Here is a 22,462-nt window from a genome sequence, read left to right on the forward strand (position 1 = left end):
CGCAACCTGCAAGGAAGTATCAGGCGTGACCGAGTAAAGGAGCAATGAACAACTTTGATAGAACCTTCGATTCCTTGTTCTGCTACTCGGCGAAGTACAGGAATCTTTCTTTGTGGTCGTGTTTCAGCAATTTGTCGGAGCTTTGGCAATCATGGCTGGTTTCATTGGGGATATTCCGACAGATATTGTTGCACTCGTGCCGGGCTTGCTTCGGCGATTACCACGACAAGAATGACGAGCCAATTCCAGGCCTCGAATTGCCCTCGTAACGTCTAGTATGTCAAGCACAGTGTACGCTAAACATGAGCAGGAGTCATTTGACATGTATGGATATTTCGATCAGCATGTTGCAATGAATAGATTCGAGTCCACCAGGTGGACACTCTGCGTGCAGAGCGATGGACGCTAATATGAATAGTGAAATTCATATTTGGGTGGGTAGTGCATTTCTTGCGATCGCTGCGAGAGGCATCGAGATGATTCATAAATTTGTAGCTTGAGGGGCAGCGAATTCCAAATCTCGATACCATCACCCTCATAACGTCTAATATGTTAATCACAGTCGTACACAAAATATAGGCAGGAAGAGGCGTATGAATATCTCGCTCGAAGCAGCATCTCCGTGAATTCCGAGTCTAGTAGCAGTGTGTGTAACATGAACTAAACATGCGCAAACAATGGTATGCTACTCACTTGACACTAGCTCTTATGTAGGAGCTCAGGAGTAGTGGTGAATGAACTTCGTTCCTCCGATACCGTGACTCCTGAGGCCTGAGCATCACTGTGCGGGCACTCGCACCCAACAACGCGGCAAGGTTTCCTGATGGCCTATTGCTTGATCAACCCACTTCAGACATCGATAATGTTCCAGCCAATCAATGATGGGCGCTCCGAACCACATGTTCGGCAGCTCCTGGGACCTGATCACCCCTACCATTCACCAATTTTCCTCTTACCAAGAAACCTCTTAAGATTCACACTCAACCGTCCTAACTCAACGAATCGAGACTCAAGATTCTCAGAAGAAGCATTGAGGGTTGCTGAAGTCCAAGTCGTTTAAACCCTCATTTGACAGGGAAGAGTGTCCGAAGGTCAGCCAGTGATGTATGGACTTTCTCCATTACAGCTACGCCGTTATTTCTAATCGTTATTATAGCCATTCTATCCCCCTTAGAGGAATGGATCTTGTAGAGGATTGTCCAAGTTTCTTCCCAAGTCATTTGACAAGTTCGCTCGAACTGCTCGACAATCTCCCAACCCTCAACCCACGGTCGCAGGTTTCAGTGTATGGAATCTCCTCCACCCTCACACAAGCCAAGTATACACCACATTATGTGTGTGACCTAACTTGTGACGGCCGCAGGATTTTTCACTATCAACTATCGCTCCCGAACCGAATCCTGACCAGTCCTTTGATGTGGATGTTGCAGCCACAAATTTGACTATTACAATTCGTAATGTCATCATCTCTCTTCCGATCATGTACCACATTCCCTCGTCAGTCTGAATAACCTGACCCAGACGGTCGTTGAAGGAAAAGATTGCAAATGCCAAAGCAGATTCTGGCAGGATCGGGCACAGTGTCTCAGGAATGGCGGAAAATGTTATCTCAGCCTCCAACAACTTGCAATCTGGATCTGACACGATTGACACATTATCCCCAATTCTTGCACCATTAAGAGTATTTGACTCTGTCGTTACGAGGCTTGCAGATGTACGGGCGTCTATCTTGATCTTGTACATGGCTGATCTGTGTCCTGTCTGCTCTCGAAAACCTTGGATCTTATACTTTATTAACGACACATGGGGGATTGGCTATGATAGCATCCATGCTAGAGATACATGGAAAGCTTGCACGACAGACGCTGGAGTGTACTGACTTCGTCGTCTATCACTCGGTTATGAAGAATTTTTGTGAGTCTTTTTCCACCGCAATGTCACTAATAATCAATGTCACTTTATAGGGCGAAGACTTGACAAACAAGTCTTCAATGAGACAGTCGCCGCGATCCAACGTCACAACGAGGTTCTCGATAACCTCATGCAACAGCTCTTACTACCATCGAAACTGTCTATCATATCGGTGCAATCAACTTCAAGTTTTCTTTGAACCTTCTCTGAAATTCGATGCCGACGATTCAGCTGAGGACCTGAACCTTGGCGGCATGGAATACGTGCCTGGTACTGGACGGGTTATCTCCTCACTTCCTGTCAGATAGTCGGAATACCCTGGATGCATCGCATGTCCGTCAAGCCTCCATGGATGATATTTCACCTGCGTTCACACACAGTGATATCCAGTTATACATTTCCACCAGGTTTGCAGGGCTCCGCAACTTTTTTCAACAATGCGCACTTCCAGGCGCTTGCCGAGAAATCTGACGGCCTGTTTGAATGGGCTCGTCTCGCCTGCAAGTACATCAAGAAGAATGAAAGTGGCTTAGGTCCGGTGGACTGGTTCGACGCTGTGGTTGCTGGAATGTCTGAAAAGGGAACGTATCTATTGAATATCAGATATGCATGCATCTTGGGAGAAACAATGCCGAAGGACGAGCACAGTGGAGCTATCCCGGTGTTTTGCTCAGTGATGGGACAAATCCTTGCCTCGCTGAAACCTCTTCCTATGCCTGCGTTGATGGCTATGCGACTGCATTCTCCTGATGAGCGCAGCCGTTACAATGTGGAAGATGTCATTAGGTCCCTAGGCTCGCTTGTCACGGGTATCGTGGATCCTCAGACTCCCATACGCCCCTCCATCCCCCTACGACTTCCTCACATACGAATTGTGGAGTCATAATTTCTTCGTTGATACATCAGCGGTACAAAGAGATCTTGCCTTTGCCTCGCTTGGGATCATGGGTCATGCCGAGTCCACGCATGTTAATGATGCTACCAGGGATACTCTGCGTTTCGTCCGAAGTTTCGCAACCTCTATTTTACTCAGCACTCCCCATTTATACTTGTATGCTCTGCTACCCGCTCCAACGCAGTCGATAATATTTTGGAAGTTCACCGCAAACTTTCCTTGTACTCCCAGAACCATGTCGAAAATTGCCTCTAGATGGAGAAGATACTCCCTGCGAATGACATCGTTTACTCTCAACGTGCTACGTCTGTTGCATTCTCGCCGAATGGACGTCGCATAGTTTTAGGTTCATGGGACGAAACAGTCCGGGTGTGGAATGCAAAGACTGGCGAGGCATTAGGATTCCCTCTCCAAGGTCACACTGGTTCTGTTCTGTCTGTTGCAATCTCGCCTGATGGGAGGCGGCGCATCGGGTCTGGTTCGGAAGATAAGACAACTCAGGTGTGGGACATGGAAACTGGCGAGGCGTTTGGTGCCTCACTCCAAGGCCATACGGGCGTGATTTGGTCTGTCACGATCTTACCGGATGCGAAACACTTTGTGTCTAGTTCGGAAGACAGCATGATCCGGGTGTGGGATGCGGAGACTGGCGATGCATTGGGTGCACCTCTCCAAGGCCATGTTGAAAGTGTTCGGTCTGTTGCAATTTCGCTTGATGACAAACACATCGTGTCTGGGTCATTGGACGGGACGATTCGGGTGTAGGATATGGAGACCTGCGAGGTATCTTGTACCTGAAAGGACACAGTATTCTTTCAGTCGCAATCTTTTTGGATGGAAGCCGCATCGTATCTGGTTCGAGTGACCAGACGATTCGAGTGTGGGATGCGAAGACTGGCGTGGCAGTAGGATCTCTCCTCCAAGGCCACACTGGTCATGTTGCGTTATGGAAATCGCATAGTGCCTGGTCCAGGAGACGGGTCGATTTGGGTGTGAAATGCCGACACCACTACGGGAAAGGCATCGGTTTCTCCCCTCGCAAGTCACATTTGCGCTGTTAACTCTGTTGCAATCTCGCCGGATGGGTTTCCCATCGCGTCCGGTTCAGATGACACCACAGTTCGTTATGTTAATCGATTGAAGATCTATGCACTTCCTACAGATTTCATACGATACCTGTTTAGTTCTTTGCGCTTTATTCGTTCTGTTCTGCTACACTTATCGGGCGCGCTGTCGCAAACCAGGGCTACAAAAAGATTTCATTCACGATGTTTACATGCTCTCCTCCCTTCGCTACTAATACTCGCGAGAAATTGCTTCCTCGTTTACTTCCTGCAGTATAAACTGTGCAAGTCAGAACTTCATGTGAACTTGAACGACCAATCGACAAGGGTTACTGTGCTTCATTCTCTCTCATCAGACTTAAATTGCCTCCTGTTGTAAACAAATGGCTCGCCGCATTTGACTTCATCATATCTCGAAGCCGTGCCCACCAGCATGCATCGTGGCGCAATCCAACTACTCAGACAATTCTCGACGAAGACAAATCACAGGCAACTCAGGTGTAAGCAGCTGTTCATCCGCAATCAGCCTCTCCTGAGAATATCAAGGAATACTTCGCTTACTGATGGGACTCCGGCTGATGATGCTAAGCTAACCGTGATAAGGAGAAAGTTGAGATATGGACCTCGTACAGCAGTTGTTGGGCACACCAACTTAGCTTTCCTTCATTAAGCAGGAGTGGTTGTGTAGTACTCTCCATCGGGTTCGTTAAGATCCAGGTTTTAGGTCGTGCTGTCAGCGAGCAAGTCGAAATCTTCAAGTTGAATCGAGGACTCGAGATTGCAGTGATATCTAGCTATGGCATCAACCAAAACCGCAGTAGTTTCATAGTCCGAGGTGATGTAGACGTGTAGGATCAGAGTCAGAGCCATGACCTGGCTGCCGTCTATGCAATTTGTCCGTAACAATGAAGGGAAAATAACCTCCATGAATGCTGTGTATCATAGTATAATGGCGCTCGTTCACATCAAATTGCATGTATCTGGTGCGCGCAGAGCGATGGATGATCAGATGAGTATGCAGATTATATTTGAGTGGGCAGTGTGGGTCTCGAGGTCAAGAGCGCTCCGAGACGATCCGTAAATCTGTAGCTTGAAATTATAACATTTGAGTGATCGTACAACATGCTAAGTGAAGCTCGCCCGGTATGTCGCAAAAAGTGTTCATACTCAACAACCTTAGACTTGTCCAAAACATCAAATCTCAGTCTGAAAGTATGAACTGCCAATTCGAGTAACATCAAAGCAGCATCACGAGGACCTGCAAATGACAAGAATTACTAACCAGCCTATTATGCAACTGATTTTGGCATCCCTTCACTCTCTCCTCAATCCACTTGCCACACCACCTGTGAGGATGCTAGGAAGATTTTCGCCACCGATAGAATAAAGCAACGAGACAGAGCCTCCCATCAAGAGGATAAGTGTGATCACTGTCCCTGCTATCAATACGAAGGTACTGGTACAAACCAAGTCAACAAAAAGAACTGAGAGAAATGACGCGACTACTTACCTACTGATGTCCTTGCGCTGACACATATCGCCTGCCCAGCTTTCCGTCTTTCCAGAATTGGACTTGGTGTTGGAGCAAGCACAGACGAAACACTCCTGTCCAGCAATAAGGGTGCTCACACACTGTCCGTGATTGGAACAGGCATTGGTCGCGTTGGAGCAGGCCTCAGAACTCGTGAGGCAGGAAGCCAAATAGCGAATCGGTGGTCCTGTGGATGGGCGCAGTGCTGGAAGGGGTGACTGCTGCGGTGGCTGCGGTTGTCGTTTGTCCAGTGCAAGAGAGGGAGAATATGACAAGACGGCGACGCGGGTCTTTGCGTCAGAAATACTGGATTCAAGAACGGCTCGGACTGTTCTTGCCGCAAGCTGGTACTGGTCGCTTGAACGACCGTATGTAGCTGCGAGCTGGGACAATCCTGTTAACTCCAAAGACGCGAACTTGTCATCGAGAGTATCTTCAGTTGGCTCGATGAATTTGATAAGTGTTGAAATTTCTGCAAGAAAGGCTTCGTTTGCGGGTGTTGGGGCAGAAAATATGTCAAGGGTCCGAGGGATGCCTTCTGGGGGAATAGCGAGATCAGAGTAGACGAGGGAGTATGCGTGAGCGGCGCGTTGCAGATACGAGGACACGAAGGAAGTAAGTGAACTAGTATGTGCCCCTGCAATCGAGAACGAGCGGCTCATGAAAGAAGGAATAATATCTGAAGCACGACTTGTCAATCGTCACTGCACTTGCTCCTGGAGTGAAGCAAACAAACCTTGTACATTAGCATCATCTACTAGTAAAAACAACGCGTTTGAAGCCCCTTGTGCGACAAACTCTTGCTCTCTTAGCAGTCCGCCATAATTCTGGAAATTCTCGGTTGGCTCGAGACCCAGATGTTGCGACAAGACAAAACCAGCATGCTGGAGGGAAAGCCGTGATGGAAATTCTTGAGATGGGCTGAGGTATACGTCGGCTGCCTGCGATAAACCGACCAACAGCAGACAAGACAGAGCACTGCAAAGTCGACGACCCATGTTCACAAAGGATTCAATCAAGTTGCGCGGAATGGTCAAGTTCTGACTTTCCATTTACGGTGCTTACAATATACCACCTTATTCAGCTCCTTCGGTCAGTGTTACCGTCCGCACGTCTGTCACCTCAGGCTACAGGAAGAACTTGTATTCTTTCTTGTAAGTACTTACGATTCATAACTGTATGTAGTCAATGCCAGTACCACTGTCACCTGGAGTTGTAATTATTGGCCCGTGCGTGGGAACGCCGGAGATGATGTCCAGCTGAGTTTGAATTTACCTGCCTCTCTCGCAGGCCATTGAAGTATAAAAGGACTTCCTCATTCCCCCACCACGACCCTATCCTAAGCTCGCTGTGTCAATCGTCGCTGGCGACATTCACAATGTCGAATAAGATAGTGGTGAGCTACTCACCCGAACTTGTTTGTAGTAGTTCAGTCTGGTAACAGAGAGATTTTTTGAGCCTGGCATCTACCGCGCAGTCATAGACGAAGTCATTTCCGCCATTAAGCCCGAGTTCGACGAGTACGGCGTCAGCGAAGAAGTTCTCGCAGAGTTGCAACATGTGAGTATATGCTTCTTATCATTTCCGTTCATATTATAGTGTAGGAAATTCGGTGATGCGAATGCTCTTGCAGAAATGGGAAAGCAAAGTCATTGCATCGCATGTTGCAGAGTTTGAGCCACAGCCACCTCCGCCTCCACAGCACCATCATATGTACCCTCCACATCCTATGATGGTTCCCCATCATCCGCACTACCCTCCTCCGCACGCATATGCTCCACCACCACCTCCTGTCGCGCAACCCCAGGGTCCTCAAGTCAAGACAGAACCAGTGGATAATCGTTACGTCCTAAGTGGGCCTCCTCCGGGCATGCCATACGCTCTACCTCCGCTTCCCGGGCCTCAATTGAACGGTCTCAAAACACCAGGCTTTCCGGGAGGACAGCAAGGCGTCCTGTCGTTCCCCCCTCACCCAGGGCACATACAACGTCCACCTATGTCTAGGCCATACGCGCCCCAAGCCCCGCAGCCACCTTCTAAAGCTCCTCAACATCAACCGCCCAGTGCTCCCCCTGCTGCCAGTCCGCCTGCACCTCAAGCTAGAGCACCGGGGCAGAGGATCCCTCAGGTTGATGGACCTTCATCATCTGAATCAGACTCACCTTCTCCTCCGCCTAGCCAGCCTTTTGCGCCTCGTGCATCTCATCCTTCGCTTCCTCAACCATCGCAGTTATCGTCGACAACGCACACGGAGGATGCCGAGGCCATCAACAGCGACCTCGACGACTCGGACACCGAGGGCGAAGAAGACGCTGAAGAGGGTGGACAAGGCGAGACCGATATCGTATTCTGTACATACGATAAGGTGGGCAACTCTGCATCTATGTTCTAGATTTTGGAGCTCATTTCGTGATTCTCAGGTCGGCCGTGTCAAAAACAAATGGAAATGCCTCCTCAAGGACGGTATGATCCATATCAACGGGAAGGATTATCTATTTGCCAAATGCACTGGGTGCGTGGTCCTAATCTCAATTGATGAGTTGGCACTTACACCACGCAGCGAATTCGAGTGGTAGTCACGGTGCCAGATTTGCTACTAGGCACCTCTATCCGTCATTGCTCTCCTCAGCAGCTATCTTGGACATAAGCTTCGTCCTCATGTCATCTAACCTCAGTGTATTCTACCAGGCATCGTAAATTCCATCATTTTAACCAAACCAGTCTGAACCTGAGCGATCGGTACTATGGTAAGTTCAAAAACCGAGAAAGTGGAACAATACAAAGTTCATGGCAAGGGGTCCCGCCAAGCCGTAGGAAACCTTCCACTGTCTCGGTTCACATTGAATCATTCTAGTCGTCCTTCTCTGACAAAAACCCCGTGAACACGGAATAAAAACTGCCGTTGAGCCGAACGGATTATCCGACGTATAACCCCGTCAAGTCTTGCGCATCGTCTCTATCCCGTTTGCGACAAAAAAGTTTATTTTCACCGAGTCTTATCTATATCTTTATTAACGAATTCCTAAAGTTCAAGGCCGCCATTCTCAAGCCATTCTATATATATATATATTTATTCATTCACATATCAGTTGCAGGTTCGCCCCAGACCCCTACATACGCCATAACGGTACCCACTTTGTACTTTTATCATAAAATATTACGGCTTGACGCTGGTTTTTACACACGCGCCAGGATATTAATATAACTGAACAAGGTCAGATATGCACACCAAGATCAAGATGAAGATCGAGACAGAGGTCATCCGCGACAGCATGCTCAAATAACCCAAAGTACAATATATGTATATGTACACATGTATCGTATTCGTTGCAAATTCGTATTCGACAGCGCGAGACCAATTATGTACCGAGGAATACTTATGGATATATGACACCATAAGCGAAGAAGAGGAACGTTTGATTGCTAAGGACCGCATAGAAAAACGACGCTTGCTCGGTAAAAAGTCAAGCACGCCTAATCACAGGTACACATATCTCTTCCCGCGGGTCAGTGATGTGCGTCTTACGCAAAAATGATGGACGCAAGCGGACAGTGATGCGATGCGATGACATGTCACTTATCGCCTGACGGCATGCAACCAGCGAATAGTCACCCGGAACGTGGTCCTAGCAGCCGAAGGGCTCTGTCGTCCATAGGGTCTCGTTTGTAGGGGTGGCTGCGTTGCAAGGAATGCAAGGGTGCCAAGCCAACACGCTGCGGTCCAATGCTACTTGAATCTGCAGAAGGCGGCACTTCGTATTGTGGGGTAGGCTCTGACCGGAAAAGCTGCGCAGGAGGGGGAAGCGAGATAGGTGGTGAATTATGAGGGGAAGGGAAGTTGGCTGAGTTATCAAGCGAAAATGCGCTCTGAGTCGGTTCTCTATTATCATCATCTGTCACTCGGGAGACAGGCTGGAAATTGCCAACAGTAGATGGTGGTCGGATGCGACATAAGGGAGAGGATGGCGGCGAGCGTGATGGGCGGACGTTAAACGAACACGAGTAAGGCCTGGAGGAGTAGAGGTCCTCGGATGCACGATGTGTACTTGCGCTACTCGAAGCAGGAGAGTGATTCATGCTGGCTCCAAACGCAGGAGAAGACCCATGATCACTGGAGGTATGACACTCAGCAAAGGGCTTCAATGATGTGTCTGTACGAGTCCTGGCCAAGGGAGGAATAGTTCCAGACACGGAATAATCAGCAGAGCTTCTGCGGCCATAATACGCTGAGCCATGCTCTGGCGGGGGTATGGCGGGGAGCGAGGGACGACGGAATTTGTAGTCATCTTCAAATGAAGGACGAAGAGGAGGGAGAGAGGGTGGTGGGGGTGGTGGGGGTACCGAATACTGAGGTATTTCAGATATGGGCGTACGAAGCTGCTGCGAAGACTGACCCGGACCTGAGCGGTACGGGTCATCCGACTGAGCATATGGTGATTGTGGCGAATTAGGGTAGTGGGAAGACTGGCTCGAATATGCAGGGAACGGTGCGTACGTCCGGGTTACGGTAGAGTTCGTTGACTTCAAAACATCGGATCTTGAGCGACTGTCTTCCCCCTTGCGAGTTTTGCCAACTCGGGTGCTTTGGAAGGTTCCTTCTGGCACCACAAGGTCAGCGACACCTGGTATGTTGTCTATGGTGCCCAGCTCATCGACTGTGGCCTGCGTGAAGTATGCGGCTACAAATAGCTTTTGTAAGGTCCATATTTTGGAATGTCACATGTGCTTACTCAAGTGCCACTTGCGGCGACCTTTATCCGTTTCAACCCAAACTGAATAAGTTTGTTTTACCAGCGGATCCCAGTCTCGAGGGGGCTGTTTCTCAGATGACCTAATAAGATAATGAATTTAGCGACGATTGTTTAGGGCACGAACATACCCAGAATGACCAGCGTCTGCTGGAGGAGTATACTTCTCGTAGTAGAAGAGAAATTCCTTGAAGGGATATTAGCAGAGTGGTAGGACATATTTTGAAAGAACGAACGTCTCTGACGCGTGAGGGACTCCATCGACGCCCCTCTGTAAAACGCTCTATACCCAAGCCTGTGATTTCAGTGTGTGGGCCTCTTTCTTCCCATGCATAGATACAACCTGAACACAAGGCGAGACGTTCGTCGGCGTCAAGGCGCCTCGTTATCATTGGGAGCATACGCAGCTGTACTGCATAGAATATTTTGTGAGCATCACGAGTGGAGCGTATGCGAACATTAGTGCAGGTGGGTCGTTGCTGCATGTGTGGTGATGTGAAACGGGGACAAGGAGAAGGCAAATAGAATGGGTATGGTATATATTGGCCACTAGATCTGGGGAGCAGAAGATGGTTTGGTAATTAATTAAACTATTTTCTGTACCAGGGGTATCCGCTGACTTCCGTTCATAGTCAGTTGCTCTAATTTGGGCCAATTTTGGAAACTACCTGATGAATCTTATTGGTGGCGACGACCCAAAAGGCTTGTCGCCAATCTCGATTACAGCGCGAAACTCTATCACTTTACAACTCAATTTCTTTCAAGTCCCCCATATTTCTAACTGCGATCAAAACGCACCCCCCTCCCTTTTTCCCTTGAGTTTCGGTAAATCCCGGGACTTCTTTGAATTGATAACTCATAAATAAAACAGTTCCCCGCGGCAGCCTGGCTCAGATTGAAATATTCAAAATGTTCAAAATTCGGATATTTTATACCTTACATAATTATCAGATATTCCAGGGTTGCTTCAATCTATGAAACCGCCCATCCGCACCCTCCGCTCCAGCTCCCTAACTCGTTGAACAAGACGTCAAGCTCAAGCTTCATCTGTGCGACCACGTGTTCCAATCAAACTACACAAGATGCCGGTCTGGTAAAACGCCTAACTTAAATCCTAATCTTTCTGACATTCACCGCCGCAGTCTTATTATTTATCGCGCCCAATTTTACATATTTTGGCTCATCGATATCATACCGATCCTGAAGATGCGCTCACACGGCGCGGTTGATGCCCAGACCAGATCTTCTTCCACCTGATTGGTTATGGTTGTCTTCCATACCTGCCAGAACCTATGGTCTTTCATATGTAATACGGACGGCATACATCAAGATCCACATCCAATAGCCTATACCCTGGAGCATCTTTCAAGGTTCATCGCCAATTTACGGATGCATCCTAGGACCGAGGCTTGTAATAGGCCATGATATTCCGATCTATCGCAGGGTATCACGCCTACCAAGAACCCCGTCTTACCCAATACCATCAGTCCCTCTTTCACGATGCACGTTTGCTCGCTATCTTTGTATGCCATTCTTACTGAGACTATTCAACGTATCATTCTAGGCTCATATGATAGCCACGTCAGAGTTGCCTGGATCGATTGAAATCTGCTTTGTGATAGAATAAGAACGATTCGGCGGTCGGAACCGGCAAGGGCGAATCAATCAGATGGGTGCTGTACGTGAAATGGTCCCCTGATGCCCACATGCTGCGCATGATTTGCCAGTGCTAGAGTTAACTCTCCCCAGCGAACGGTATCACAGCTCCACCACCCATTGAGTTTGAGTGTGTCAAGTACTTCTAGCCAACAGCACCTTACTACGTTCTAGAATGTACTGGAACCTTGATTAATAAAACCGAATGCAGGAAACATGATGTATATAAGATAATAGTGCGGGGACAGTGGCGTTCTGGAGCAGTATTTGCGGTCTTTACATCGGACACATTCAACAGCATTCACCATTTGAAAGAAAAGCGTCTGACAGTGTATACACACGGGATCAAGTTCGTGAGAGCAACACATATGATTCAGGTAAGTACTAGCTGCTTACTAGTCCGTCCACTGAGAAGCTGTGCCATTCAAGCTGAGTGCCGCGTCACACAAGTACTACAGTTGCCCAATTCGTGTGGTTGTCAAGCTCAACTGAGGACAAGATATCAATTCAGGGACGTAGGAAGCAAATTATGTCGTCAAAGCGCAAATGTAAATGTAGGTGACGCAAGCAAAAGTATAAGTACAAACACGAGATTGGTCTGATAGACGACCAAGAGAATAACGTATGATGAAAACGATAACATCACGGCATTTGCAGGTCTATAGGTTATTAATTCTACAGTCCATAGAAAACAGTGCGAAGAAAACATAATACGAAGTTCAACACAAGCGAGGGTAAAATGCCATTAGAGCCTCTTCATCCAACGGGTGTCTTCGGGGAGGAGCTAGGTTTTGAAGGTACGTAAGGGGCGCTAGCGATTGGCCGTCTCGAGGTGGCGCACGTCCTGGGTAGTGCGGACTGTCATTGGAATGCTGGACCCGGGGAGGTGAGGGGTACGGAGCATACTGAGGGGCGAAAGGGACCTGTCGTTCTTCTCGCTGAGCACGACCGTTCTTGCTCGTGTTGTGTCGAGCGCTTCTATAGTTCCCTGGAGGCACAACGATACGAGCGAGGTCGGGAAGGTCAGACACGGTTCGGAGATAATCGAGGCTGTCGTGAGTGAAATAGGCAACTGAGCAAACGCAAAAGTTAAGTTTCGGCTAGTTCAATGTCTAGAACAGCGCCGCGTACTAAGATGCCATTTCTTCCGTCCCATTGGGGTCTCAACGAAGACGGAATACGTTTGCTTGACCAAACTGGAACGCACATATTCGTGGTTCGCGCCAGGTTGCACCAAGGGACTTGATCCGATCCTGTCGCTGAGATGTCAGGCGGATGGAAACAAGGGAAAAGCGGACAGACGTGGTATCAGAGTCTGAGTTTGGGTCGATATCGACTGGTTCAGGGTCTTTTTCCTGATAGAAAAGAAATTCCTGAAAACCCTTCAGTCATGACAAATCGACGTAAGGTAAGTATAAACTTACGTCGCGGACTCGGCTTGGACCCCACCTTCATTCATATTCATGTTAGCCGATTCACACAATCAACATATAACATCATCGTAAATCACCTCTTGCCGTCAGTCCATCGTTCAATACCGAGCTGTGGTCGTATTAGCGCGTGGTCTGGAAGGCAGCCATCACTGATGGAATCTCACCCCGGTAGCCTCCGGGCTTGGCCCTCGTTCTTCCCAAACGAAAACGCAACCCGAGCTTATCGAACGCCGTTCCTCTGTGTCCAAACGACGGGTTACCATGGGTAAGACTCCAAGAGCTACCGCGTGAAAGATGATTTGAGCATCTTGGGGTGATCTTACTAACCATGAGTCATAGGGTCACAATGAACTGAGGACGAATACTCACCTCACACGTAGGCTAGTGCAGGTGGGCTGCTGTTGCATGTCGAGTGGGATGAAGGAAGGAGAAGAAATCTGGGAGGAAGTAGGTGGGTGGTGGCAATGTCTGGCACAGCTAGTGATGGCTTTGACTGGGGATGATAAATGGAGGACTTTGCACAGCACCTGATGTGATCAAAGATCTTGGCTTAGCTGGAATGGGCGCAGACTAAATAATTAATGGAATGGGAAAGCTCCTTAAATAACGAGGGACAAGCTTAGGGTCTAACGAGAACGTCATGATATACTAACCTTAACTCTCGTTCTGATGTAGTAAATCGGCTGATAGGCTGACGGCGGCACGCCGGGTGGTTGAGCGCGCAGCCCGATGGGAAACCGCCTATACGGTCATGGCCAAATTTTCATGGAACAAATTTAAGGGAGTGGGTATACAGTAAAATAGAGTTTTAGAATCTTATTATTCCATCTCCGGGGGGCACTGTATGGATACGAACAAAAAATAGGAACCACTATTCTTCGACAACCGACAAGTGCAGGGCTTCGCGGCCAATCAAATATCCTGAGTATCATGGCACTGTAAGCATTTATCGCTGGACAATATCGGCGGTATGTGGAAAAAAGGTACAAGCGCAAGAAAGTGCGCATTCGAATTGCAAGGTACGTTATCGGCGACAGGGTGGAAAGAAAGCGCAATCAGAGTACCTCGACAATGCCGGAAAACTGAAGATTCTCATGCACTAGGCGATTCCCCGCGCACGGGCCGTCATACGTTGATGCGTTCATATTCGGCTTGACGATTTGTCTGATATAAGGACGATCTTGCTGTGCTAGACCAACAGTCTGAGTAACCCTCGCCCGTCGGAGCGAACTAAACCCTAGAAAGGTATATAGATTGCAAACAGACCTCCTTTAATCCTTCTTTGGCAAAGTAGTGAGAACTTGAATTGTTCATCAAGAATGGTCAATTACAAACTAGTTGTGGTTAGGTTAAGAACTCATGGTCCGCGATCGCTTCGATGCATAGCCAAGTATTCACCTGTCTAGCAAACCTTGAGCTTGAAACAATTGGACTATTGCATCTTCACTCGATCGGACCTAAGATATTCCGAGGAATGGGAAGTAACATAAAACTGTCATTTACGACAGCGCGAACGACACGAACCTTGAGCTGAAACATGGAACGCGTATTTTGCATTTCGCAAGATCAAATTCCGAGTAACGGAGAGCGAAACGTACGAGACTATAATTTCCGACCGCGCGAACGACTATCACTAAAAGACTAAAGTTAAGTCGGCTTGATTAAATTGAAAAAAAAAATCTGCTCATCCAGGATGTATTTGCCGCTCAGCGAACTTGCGTGATCTCCGTTGCTTCGATCCGCTAGTACAATACCGAAAGCTCAACTTCGATGTATCCAGATCAAGGCTGTATCCTGAGTAGTTAGACTGTGACTGAGCCTATCAGATAGGACCACTGCATCTCCACATCGACAGAGCGTGTGCAGTTTCATGTGAAATCCAAGGATGTTGTGAGAACCGGATTGCACCGGCAGACGAAGGTAATAGGACCTGTCATCACGTAGCCGAGTTTAGGAGTCAGAACGTTGTTTATAGGGATCGCCGCTGCGTGAGAGCTACTTTTCCCTCGTAAGCCTTCAGAGGGTCGCTAGAGTTTCCTTTCAGCGGATGAAGTCCCATCACTTAGCAATGCGGATAAAAGAGATTAATACTCAGCGTCACATGAAGTGCCTCCGATCGGCGGCCACATCCTACGCTAGCGAAAGAAAGCGAAACAAGCGCTCTTTGAGGCCATCAAGGGTTCAGTCTCGCTGTTAGCGCGGTGAAAACTTGAGATGCTGGCATAAAGCTGGAGGACACGAGAAAGTACCGAAACATGAACTTCGGGTCAACTTCAGCCGTTGGCGCTTATTACATAAGCACACCTATGACTCCAGCTAGTAGTAGCTCTAGCTCCATGGCATGATCAGAACTTCAGTCAGTAGTATTGTTCGTTCTGGATACCGAGCATCTGTGCCACACAGGAGGTCAGTGAATACATCAAAGGACGCAGTGATGGCTCTTCGGCAACCGGCATGGCACCCACCTCGTCGAACTGACCAACCTGTTCTTAAGATCTTCAATTCGTTAACCAAGACAAAAGTGCGTGTCTGAACTGGGTGTAGATCGATCTGCTAACTGCTGATAGACGGAATTTATACCTATCGATGGTTCCCATGTCAAATGGTATAACTGCGGTCCCACAGTCTACGATGCCTCTCACATGGGCCACGCGAGGTCAGGGTTTGCTCCATGGTAAATATACTGCAATTTTGACGTTGTTCCAGGAATTATGTCACACAAGACATTTTGCGAAGAGTAATGTCAGACTATTTTGGCTATGACGTGCACTTTGTTATGAATATTACCGACATAGACGATAAGGTGCGTGATCACCTTGTATGATCGAAACAACGTCTTACACATCCTGAAGATCATCGTTAGAGCTCGTCAAAATTATCTTTTTTCACAATTTAGAAACTCTGCTACCACGCTTTCAGCCGATCTACTGTCGCAAGTCAGTGAAGCATGGGGAAGTTATGTCAGGGAGAATGTTTCCAAGGGTCTGCCGGACGAAGAGAAACCTTCACGAGGGGAAGAAGAGGCGCGATGGCCACAAATTGCTGGGCTTGCGCGTGATCAGAGCCGCAAATTCGAATGCCTAAAGAGAGATGAGAAGTTTGACATGCATTTTACAGCCGCTGTAGGTGTTCTCTTGCGCGTTTCCTGGCGTATAATCATGATTTGGCAATGTAGAGTCGGACCCTGGCCGCTATTGAAGCTGCAAGGCATGCACTATCTGCCAATCAGGGTGACTCACCGTTCAGACTTATTGATGAATCTCGTGATATTCTCGCCTCTGCCCTTGACAAGAAAGTTAGTTTTTCTTGATATGATTTCTTTCTGGCAGTTTAATTATTCATGTGCACAGCTCAAAGATACTGTCACAGACCAGTCTGTATTCCGATCTCTTGCGGCATACTGGGAAGGTCGATTTTTCAAAGACATGGAGCGGCTTCGTGTCCGTTACCCAGATACCGTCACTCGCGTCACAGAATACGTCCCTGAAGTGGTCGAATTCGTTCAGGGTATCATCAAGAATGGTTACGGCTATGAGTTCGAAAGCAGTGTCTACTTTGATACAGGTGCATTTGATTCATCTGATCGGCACGATTATGCAAAGTTGGAGCCCTGGAGTAAAGGGAATAGAGAATTACTAGCTGAAGGCGAAGGTGTGTTGATTTTGTAGTGCGCGTTCCATCAATAACGTTGGTCATTTGGGACATCAGGCGTGCTCTCGTCCACCTCAGGACGACGATCTGCTTCTGATTTTGCGCTTTGGAAGGCGTCGAAACCTGGAGAACCTTCGTGGCCATCACCTTGGGGTCCAGGTCGCCCGGGCTGGCATATCGAGTGCTCTGTGATGGCGAGTGCCATTTTTGGGGATCGCATGGACATCCATTCTGGTGGTATAGACCTTGCATTCCCACACCACGACAATGAAATGGCTCAATCTGAGGTCAGTCCGTCGCAGTACTTTCCATGGACGTTTCTAAGCAAAGGTGGTGATAGGCTTACCATGAATGCGATGCATGGGTTAACTACTTTATCCATACTGGTCACCTTCACATCGAAGGCCTCAAAATGAGCAAATCCCTGAAAAATTTCATCACGATTGACGTGGGTACTTTTGGGTGTCTGTTCTATTCTCCGCCTTACTCATACGGCCGGTCACACAGGAGATACTTCAACGGTTCACAGCCCGGCAATTACGACTCGCATTCCTAACGCAGCTATGGAATGCGAAGATCGATTTTTCTGAATCAATGATGACCGGCGAAGTCAAGTCCCTTGAGGCTACATTCAACGCAAGTTCTCCGTATTTTAATATCCGCTATATTTTGAGAAATCGTACAGAATTTTTTCACAAATGTCAGAGCGATCATAAGTCAGGCACGGGCACATGAGGATCAGTCAGATGGAGAGCATCACTACAATGACGCTGAACGAGAACTCATGAAAAGGTCAAACAGGCAATATCTCTCGAGTACCACACCCTGACGCCCTGCCAGTTTGTATGATAGCAAGACGGCCTTCCGCACTGCTCTTTGCGACTCCTTTAATACACCTGAAGCGCTCAAAGTTATACGTGACCTAGTTTCGCGTATCAACATCTACATTAACAGCTCAGGAAAGAAGGCCAATGTCGGTGTGGTGGAGCAGTCCGCGACATGGATTGGTGACATGCTCCGCATGTTCGGGCTAGGCGAAGGGCAGGCGTCCGAGATCGGCTGGGGGCAAGAAGACGAGGGCGCCGGTGGCGTGAACGTGAGATAATTGTTGCGCATTTTCTATGCTATTTGATATTGATCATACGGCTTAGCGAGAAGAAACGCTGATGCCATCCCTTCGCGTCCTGTCTTCATTCAGAGACGGCGTTCGTCAACTGGCTATTGCTAAAAACGATGATGCTTTGAAGGAAATACTCAAGCTCTGCGATAAACTGCGCGATGACGATCTTGTGCCTTTGGGCGTCGCGCTCGATGATCAAGAAGGTGATCTAGAGCAGAAATGCCTTGTTTCTCTTCAAACTGACTCTGCTTCCTATAGATGGCAAGGCGCTTGTCAAGCTCGTGTCCCCGGCGGAGCTCATCAAGGCACGGGGAGAAAAGCGGCTGAAATTAGATGCCCAAGCAGCGAAAAAGGCGGCTGCAGCTGAAGAGGTACGACAGAAGCGTCTCGCAAAGATAGAGAAAGGGCGAGTTCCTCCCGAAGAGATGTTCCGGCCTCCCAACGTACCCGAGGGGATGTATATCCGATGGGATGAATACGGCCTTCCTACTGCCACTGGAAGTGGAGAAGAACTTAGTAAAAACCAACAAAAGAAGGCACGGAAGGAGTGGGATACACAAAAGAAATTGCATGAGGAGTTTCTTGCATGGAAGAAAGAGCAAGAATCTGTGGCAGGGTCTTAGTCACCGTAGTCATTCATCGTTTCATTTGCTGTATCACTACCAGTCACAAGATCTGATGATGAGTGCTGTAATTCTTTCTAGTCCGACCTGATCGTCCGCATCGAACCCTCCAATCGCAAGGCAATCAAGATCCAGGACACCCAGTACGATATCTTCACCCCCTTTCCGAAGAATGAGGGGACACACGATCTCGCTTTTTGTATCGCCGTCACAGGCAATATGCCCAGGGTAGGTCAAGACGTCTGAAACAAGAATGGTACTGCGCTTGACAAATGCATCTCCACACACGCCTCGAGGTCGAGGGGAGACCTCGATCCATTGACAGGCAGGCCTGCCGGAAAAGGGTCCCAAAAGCATATTATTGAAAGCATGCGTTTGAGATTTGGGGTCCATCGAGGCATCAGTGAATCGGGGCTGAGGGAAAAGGGAAGAGATGAGATAGAAACCTGTGAGAAATTAATTCCACAGTCAGCAAGACGTGTCATCACAAAAAGGATGGGCTGGGCGATCGTCCTTTGTTGACTGGACTGTTGATACCGGCGGTAGAAAATAGAGGACTCACCACACCAGTTGACCGAACGATCCCCATCCCCGAAATTGCTGGGAAAAGCTTGCAGGGAGTTGTAAATAAGCGAAGCAGCATTGGACAAATTCGAGATCTGTATATGTAAATGTGTTTTAGTTTTGGGTCGAATTAAATATTATGGTATCGAAGCTTGCCCAATGTCGTTGGCCTCCCACCAAAATTTCTAGCTGATCGTACACATGAGTCCAGAATTCAGACTTAGTCTTAATGGAGTCTGGAACCAAAGATGCATCGGCGTGCGGCATCTGCAAAAAGCAGCCAATCAGCCTGACGACGATACTGCGATGGAGTTGAATACTTCGTTTAGTTTTTTGTCTTCAGTCTGAATCAACTTGTCATGAGAAAAATCGAACTCACCAGATCGGGCGTCCCGTTCAGGTCAAGGTGAGGTTAGGGTTAAGAGTCAGCGTTCCCAAGCATTCCCAAACTGCTACAAGCTTGAGGGGTGAGATGAATTCCTAACGAACAATTCAGCTACTCCGCGAAAAACGTTACAGCCACTACACCGTTTAGGAGATGGTATAAAGTGTGGTTGAAAATTCTGGACAACATTTTTCAGTCCTCCTGAATCCTCTATCGATGGAATATCTCTCGTGATAGGACCTCGATAAGTGCATTATTATCATAGTTTGATCAATGATCATGATGCAAGTAAGCACAATGAGCCACAACATGAGTTAAAGAATCTCGGTCAGAGTCCAGAATGCATTTTGCATGCTTATGACAATGGTGAGAAGACGAACATTGAATATAATTCCCATCTATCCGGGTTGATAAAAAGTTTGTGATAGACCGGAATCCGAAAGATTCTCTTGGATGATCGTCTCCTCGAATGCGTAATGTGAGCCAGACTGTCGGTGGAGTTTACTTTATACACTTCATCAGAGCTAATCCATGTCTTGGACGAGGTATACCAAGTACACCCAATCTAGATGTGGGCTGTAATATAATGGAGTATATCACGGTGGACTCAAACTTGAAAGTATGTCAGCGGACAGGAGTACAAAACTGCGAAAATTACCCATCCACATATAAAGTAATAATTGAGCCGGCGATCAGGCATAGAACGAGGATGTGAAGTCAACAACCCATTTAGAGCCTACTTCCCTGCTGGCTAGCTCACTCTTGAGTCGCGGAATTCAGCAAACCTACTAGGCGATTGTAGGTCTTGTTGGTGAGTTATTCTCCTTTAGCCTGTCTCCCCCAGCTATACCAACCGAAGATAATCGTTCCTTCGTATTAGCACTTTTACCTCAAAACGGAGCCGATCTTCCAATTCGCGCTGAACTTCTCTGGGTCGCCGAGAGTCGCGACCCGGAGACAATGTCCGAGAACTGTGAGTATATAGGTAATAGCCCCCTGCAATTACCACGGATGCGGTGAAATTCATAGCAGCACTTACGACCATCGAAGACACGACACGGGTGCCACATCAAACAGATGCAGTAGAAATGAAAGTCATATATCAAGTAAGTTGAAACCGCGGTGAGGTGCAAACGTGGGGCACAAAGTTGAGAAGCTAGGGTATGAACATGAGATAAGACATAGAAAGAACAGGTCAAAAATATACATACCAACAAGTGCTGTAAGGCTTATGTAGTTTCAACTGACTGTTCCTTCTGTATATGAAAAAAAGCAAGTGTGTTGTTGAGAAAATGCGATATTTATTTATTTGTCTATGTGAATTAATAATTGTGTAAGGGTTAGGGTTAGCATCTCACTTGCCCGGTCTGCCGCGAAGTTCAACTCGCATGCTTGAACTTGACGAGCGGCATGAGCACCTCACCCATGGCTTTGCTACTTCGTCGCACCCCGAAGGACCTCATAGGAGTGAGTCAACAAACGACCACATTCATGTAGACGATGCCGGTCGTTCAGAAGAAGTGTGCTATCACCCGTTGCGCAGGTCTTCAGTATCATGCACAGATATCGATGAAATTCAAACAACAATGTCGGATTATGTTCCTGGCTACCCTTCTGCAATCGACGCGTCGAATAAAACCACAGATAATTTAGTTACTCCGGACCACCATGATATCGATGACATCCTGCACACAGTCTGTCCTTCTCCCACCCTTAAAACATGTGATGTGTTACAAACTTCCACTCGTAGGTTTCCCCCTGTGACTCACTTGTTGCAATCGCTCTACGATATGGCGTGTCGCTCTCAGCACTACGACATGCAAATCAGCTATGGCCATCAGACCCAATCCACATCCGTACCCAACTCATCATACCTCGTCATCGTGCACGTCATACCAAACGAAGAGCTGTTCCGCAAATCACTTCTTCTAGTACTCAGGAAACTGTCGTTGTCTCCTCATCACTTGAATCTACTTCATCACTCTCATCAACACTTCTCGCCGCAAGAGATACTGTTTTCTCCGCTTTCCCTACGCGCATCTCCATAGATTCCCTCAGCTCTCGCATCAGCGCAACAGATGAGGAACTCGAGCTTGAAAATTTAATCAAGCCTCGTCTTCAATCTCGCGCCTCAGAGATAGATTATCCAAACACTCCTGCCGCGCTTAGTGTCGGACTTGACACCCTGTCGCATTCCCCACGCAGCTATATGCCAGCACATGATATAACCTCATTACTTGACCATGACCCCCCACCAATATCATGTCAACAACTTCGCAGTCTCACATCGGATTCCACTATCAGACCATCTGCATCTGATCGCCTTCAAACGTCCAAGCACAGTTCCCCCGCACCTGTATTTGTTCCCGTGCGCATATCCCAGCTAGAGCCGGAACCTGCAATGGAGCTACCAGCCCTTAAAAAGCACAGGTAAAGGGAACGTGCGAATCTTGTGAATTTAGGAATAGGAGGGCTGCATACATTCAAAGTCTCAGTCCGAAATTCGGGCGTCTGTGTTAGACAGGCACTGTGCGTACTGGGTGAGTTGAGATCATATCCAACTGGCCGTGGCTTTCTGTATTGACTTGTTTCCTTAGGACTGCTCACGGTCCACTGGTGGCGTGGACTTTGTCTTATTTGCATAGCACAATGTCTTTCCGCGAGCGCGGACTTTCCCATCTTCACTTTTTTGAGCTTGTTGTATTTTGGTTTTTTCATAAACTTCAGTATTCTCGCGTTCTTTGTGTTCAGCGAGACCTCCCCAGGACCCGCAGCTTTTTACTCGAGCTGTGGAAACTCGTTTGTAGACCGACGGCGTTTGCCGTGATAGCTTGATTGTTCGTCGCACAGAGTATAGACTTAATTTTGTACGTAGCACGTT

The 22,462-nt window shown here is 47.9% G+C and overlaps 7 protein-coding genes across 7 annotated transcripts; 3 read left to right on the plus strand and 4 right to left on the minus strand.

Annotated features, from left to right (window-relative positions):
* Window positions 1-5,184: 5,184 nt before the first annotated feature.
* EDB93DRAFT_1084948 (uncharacterized protein) lies at window positions 5,185-6,399 on the minus strand (the record flags this gene model as incomplete). Its single annotated transcript, XM_041445870.1, has 3 exons — window positions 5,185-5,326; window positions 5,381-6,080; window positions 6,138-6,399. The coding sequence occupies 3 exons, from the start codon at window positions 6,397-6,399 to the stop codon at window positions 5,185-5,187; spliced, it is 1,104 nt and encodes a 367-aa protein (XP_041308021.1).
* Window positions 6,400-6,700: 301 nt separating this feature from the next.
* On the plus strand, window positions 6,701-8,118 carry EDB93DRAFT_1144546 (transcription factor IIA alpha beta subunit). Its single transcript, XM_041449445.1, has 5 exons — window positions 6,701-6,797; window positions 6,860-6,961; window positions 7,035-7,766; window positions 7,822-7,913; window positions 7,962-8,118. The coding sequence occupies exons 1-5, from the start codon at window positions 6,780-6,782 to the stop codon at window positions 7,975-7,977; spliced, it is 960 nt and encodes a 319-aa protein (XP_041308022.1). The 5' UTR covers window positions 6,701-6,779; the 3' UTR covers window positions 7,978-8,118.
* An 805-nt stretch (window positions 8,119-8,923) lies between these two features.
* Window positions 8,924-10,721, minus strand: EDB93DRAFT_372288 (Gti1/Pac2 family-domain-containing protein). The gene is made up of 4 exons (XM_041456218.1): window positions 10,386-10,721; window positions 10,281-10,336; window positions 10,132-10,232; window positions 8,924-10,080 (listed from the first exon to the last, which is right to left on the minus strand). The coding sequence occupies exons 1-4, from the start codon at window positions 10,632-10,634 to the stop codon at window positions 9,011-9,013; spliced, it is 1,476 nt and encodes a 491-aa protein (XP_041308023.1). The 5' UTR covers window positions 10,635-10,721; the 3' UTR covers window positions 8,924-9,010.
* A 1,311-nt stretch (window positions 10,722-12,032) lies between these two features.
* EDB93DRAFT_1144570 (Gti1/Pac2 family-domain-containing protein) lies at window positions 12,033-14,050 on the minus strand. Its single transcript, XM_041449446.1, has 9 exons — window positions 13,892-14,050; window positions 13,608-13,808; window positions 13,403-13,556; window positions 13,316-13,347; window positions 13,230-13,254; window positions 13,108-13,178; window positions 12,937-13,058; window positions 12,235-12,877; window positions 12,033-12,182 (listed from the first exon to the last, which is right to left on the minus strand). The coding sequence occupies exons 2-8, from the start codon at window positions 13,643-13,645 to the stop codon at window positions 12,525-12,527; spliced, it is 795 nt and encodes a 264-aa protein (XP_041308024.1). The 5' UTR covers window positions 13,646-13,808; window positions 13,892-14,050; the 3' UTR covers window positions 12,033-12,182; window positions 12,235-12,524.
* Window positions 14,051-15,672: 1,622 nt separating this feature from the next.
* EDB93DRAFT_1240489 (tRNA synthetases class I (C) catalytic domain-containing protein) lies at window positions 15,673-18,632 on the plus strand (the record flags this gene model as incomplete). The annotated part of the gene is made up of 13 exons (XM_041451763.1): window positions 15,673-15,759; window positions 15,806-15,894; window positions 15,945-16,041; window positions 16,091-16,360; window positions 16,414-16,533; window positions 16,589-16,889; window positions 16,947-17,176; window positions 17,230-17,337; window positions 17,397-17,525; window positions 17,575-17,681; window positions 17,730-17,985; window positions 18,041-18,212; window positions 18,268-18,632. The coding sequence occupies 13 exons, from the start codon at window positions 15,673-15,675 to the stop codon at window positions 18,630-18,632; spliced, it is 2,331 nt and encodes a 776-aa protein (XP_041308025.1).
* A 36-nt stretch (window positions 18,633-18,668) lies between these two features.
* Window positions 18,669-19,463, minus strand: EDB93DRAFT_1240490 (GAF domain-like protein; the record flags this gene model as incomplete). Its single annotated transcript, XM_041451764.1, has 3 exons — window positions 18,669-19,078; window positions 19,195-19,291; window positions 19,353-19,463. 3 exons carry the CDS (start codon window positions 19,461-19,463, stop codon window positions 18,669-18,671), a joined length of 618 nt encoding a protein of 205 aa, XP_041308026.1.
* Window positions 19,464-21,167: 1,704 nt separating this feature from the next.
* EDB93DRAFT_1250173 (uncharacterized protein) lies at window positions 21,168-22,015 on the plus strand (the record flags this gene model as incomplete). The annotated part of the gene is made up of 2 exons (XM_041452962.1): window positions 21,168-21,275; window positions 21,332-22,015. 2 exons carry the CDS (start codon window positions 21,168-21,170, stop codon window positions 22,013-22,015), a joined length of 792 nt encoding a protein of 263 aa, XP_041308027.1.
* Between the last annotated feature and the right edge of the window lie 447 nt (window positions 22,016-22,462).

The sequence above is a fragment of the Suillus bovinus genome (assembly GCF_016758785.1).
Source record: "Suillus bovinus strain UH-Sbo-P2 chromosome Unknown EDB93scaffold_25, whole genome shotgun sequence".
Lineage (NCBI taxonomy): Eukaryota > Fungi > Basidiomycota > Agaricomycetes > Boletales > Suillaceae > Suillus > Suillus bovinus.

What these genes read in the sequence shown, in the direction of transcription:
- EDB93DRAFT_372288 (XM_041456218.1), bottom strand. Translation starts at nt 10,634, where the DNA reads ATGCAGCAACGACCCACCTGCACTAATGTTCGCATACGCTCCACTCGT. An exon ending in GTCCCTCACGCGTCAGAGAC is followed by an intron (nt 10,337 to 10,385) that starts GTTCGTTCTTTC and finishes TATCCCTTCAAG; the next exon opens with GAATTTCTCTTCTACTACGA. An exon ending in TCGCCGCAAGTGGCACTTGA is followed by an intron (nt 10,081 to 10,131) that starts GTAAGCACATGT and finishes AGCTATTTGTAG; the next exon opens with CCGCATACTTCACGCAGGCC.
- EDB93DRAFT_1144570 (XM_041449446.1), bottom strand. Translation starts at nt 13,645, where the DNA reads ATGCAACAGCAGCCCACCTGCACTAGCCTACGTGTGAG. An exon ending in TGCACTAGCCTACGTGTGAG is followed by an intron (nt 13,557 to 13,607) that starts GTGAGTATTCGT and finishes ATGGTTAGTAAG; the next exon opens with ATCACCCCAAGATGCTCAAA. An exon ending in ACGGAAGAAATGGCATCTTA is followed by an intron (nt 12,878 to 12,936) that starts GTACGCGGCGCT and finishes GCGTTTGCTCAG; the next exon opens with TTGCCTATTTCACTCACGAC.
- EDB93DRAFT_1144546 (XM_041449445.1), top strand. An exon ending in TTCTCGCAGAGTTGCAACAT is followed by an intron (nt 6,962 to 7,034) that starts GTGAGTATATGC and finishes ATGCTCTTGCAG; the next exon opens with AAATGGGAAAGCAAAGTCAT. An exon ending in TATTCTGTACATACGATAAG is followed by an intron (nt 7,767 to 7,821) that starts GTGGGCAACTCT and finishes CGTGATTCTCAG; the next exon opens with GTCGGCCGTGTCAAAAACAA.